Source organism: Sinocyclocheilus grahami, unplaced genomic scaffold (assembly GCF_001515645.1).
Source record: "Sinocyclocheilus grahami isolate Dianchi unplaced genomic scaffold, SAMN03320097.WGS_v1.1 scaffold780.1, whole genome shotgun sequence".
Taxonomy (NCBI): Eukaryota; Metazoa; Chordata; class Actinopteri; order Cypriniformes; family Cyprinidae; genus Sinocyclocheilus; species Sinocyclocheilus grahami.
In genome coordinates, this window is record NW_015505959.1 from 503,037 (window position 1) to 504,211 (window position 1,175).

Here is a 1,175-nt window from a genome sequence, read left to right on the forward strand (position 1 = left end):
TCTTCAAAATATCTTCTTTTCTGTTCAACAGAAGAAAGAAACTCACCGAGGTTTCTTTCCAGTTGGTGCCATCATAGTCATAGATCTGCAGAAGGACGCTGTCCTGTCGGCGTGGCAGCCATTGAACAGCTAGACGCTCATCTGTGACCCAGGTGACTGTTCTCAGATAGTGATCGCTGGGAAACGAGCAATTAAAATAACATTGCTTATGTTTCAGATGTGAGGCTTTGTGTGAAAATGTGAAAATAGAAACATAAGACGGACACACCCTGATCCGACAGATTTCGGTACCACCACTTCTGATTGTTTGGATGGATTTTCCACGTCAATCACAAACAGCCTTGCTCTGGGAATAACACAGCCTGCCTTTGTAAGCAGAACAACAGTTTAGTAGCAAAATTATATTGTAAAATGCGAATAGCAGAGATCAAGCCGTCATCACACAGGATTTGAAACAAATTAGTTCAGTTAGAAAACCACAGACAGTTGGGCCAACAGGACCAATAATGTTTCACTTTTGCCAATTTATGGATTTTCAACAAAATGATAATATTGCAATATGAAAATATGCTTTTGTGTGTCCAAAGCATTAGTTATAAACTCAAACTAAATGAAATTGTAAAATCACTGGGATGTTTGCTCACCTTTGGGTAGGGGATAAATACTGTGGTGGGATACTGGTCATTTCCATACAATGAGTATTCAATGTTGTGAACTCCAGTGTCATTGATTTGTAGGTAAGCCAGATATTTCCCCTGCGGAGACCACCAGATGGCTTCGTTGGATGCAAAAACTTCCTCTGTCCAGCACGAAAAGCAACAGGTTAGCAGGTATGAATGAATGAATGAATGTCTGCGTGTGTGTGAATGCATTATATGACGTTACCTTCATAAACCCAGTCTGGAACCCCATTGTGAATTTCGTTGACTTTTCCATTGTGAGTGACTTGTACGGCCTCAGCAGTGGCGTTCTTTTTGAGGTAAATATTATATTCCCAGACGTAAGCCTGTGGATTAACACAAAATAATAAGGCTCAACTGCTATGTTATAGCTTACTCATTGAAGTGCAACAGAGGGGATCTAGAAGTAAATATACCATTCATTTGATAAACAGATTTTTAAAAGTAATCTTCCATAAGCTCTGAGGTTTAGTGATGAAACCAGAATTTTGCTTA

At 39.5% G+C, this 1,175-nt stretch overlaps 1 protein-coding gene across 1 annotated transcript in view; it reads right to left on the reverse strand.

Annotated features, from left to right (window-relative positions):
* Positions 1 to 1,175, reverse strand: part of LOC107561562 (dipeptidyl peptidase 4-like) — a 19,647-nt gene that overhangs the window by 10,397 nt on the left and 8,075 nt on the right. Inside the window, exons 7-10 of the mRNA XM_016246032.1 lie at positions 886 to 1,006; positions 645 to 799; positions 269 to 366; positions 47 to 176 (exon numbers count right to left, since the gene is read on the reverse strand). Coding sequence (XP_016101518.1) covers positions 47 to 176; positions 269 to 366; positions 645 to 799; positions 886 to 1,006 — 504 coding nt within the window. The remainder of the gene's footprint in view (positions 1 to 46; positions 177 to 268; positions 367 to 644; positions 800 to 885; positions 1,007 to 1,175) is intronic.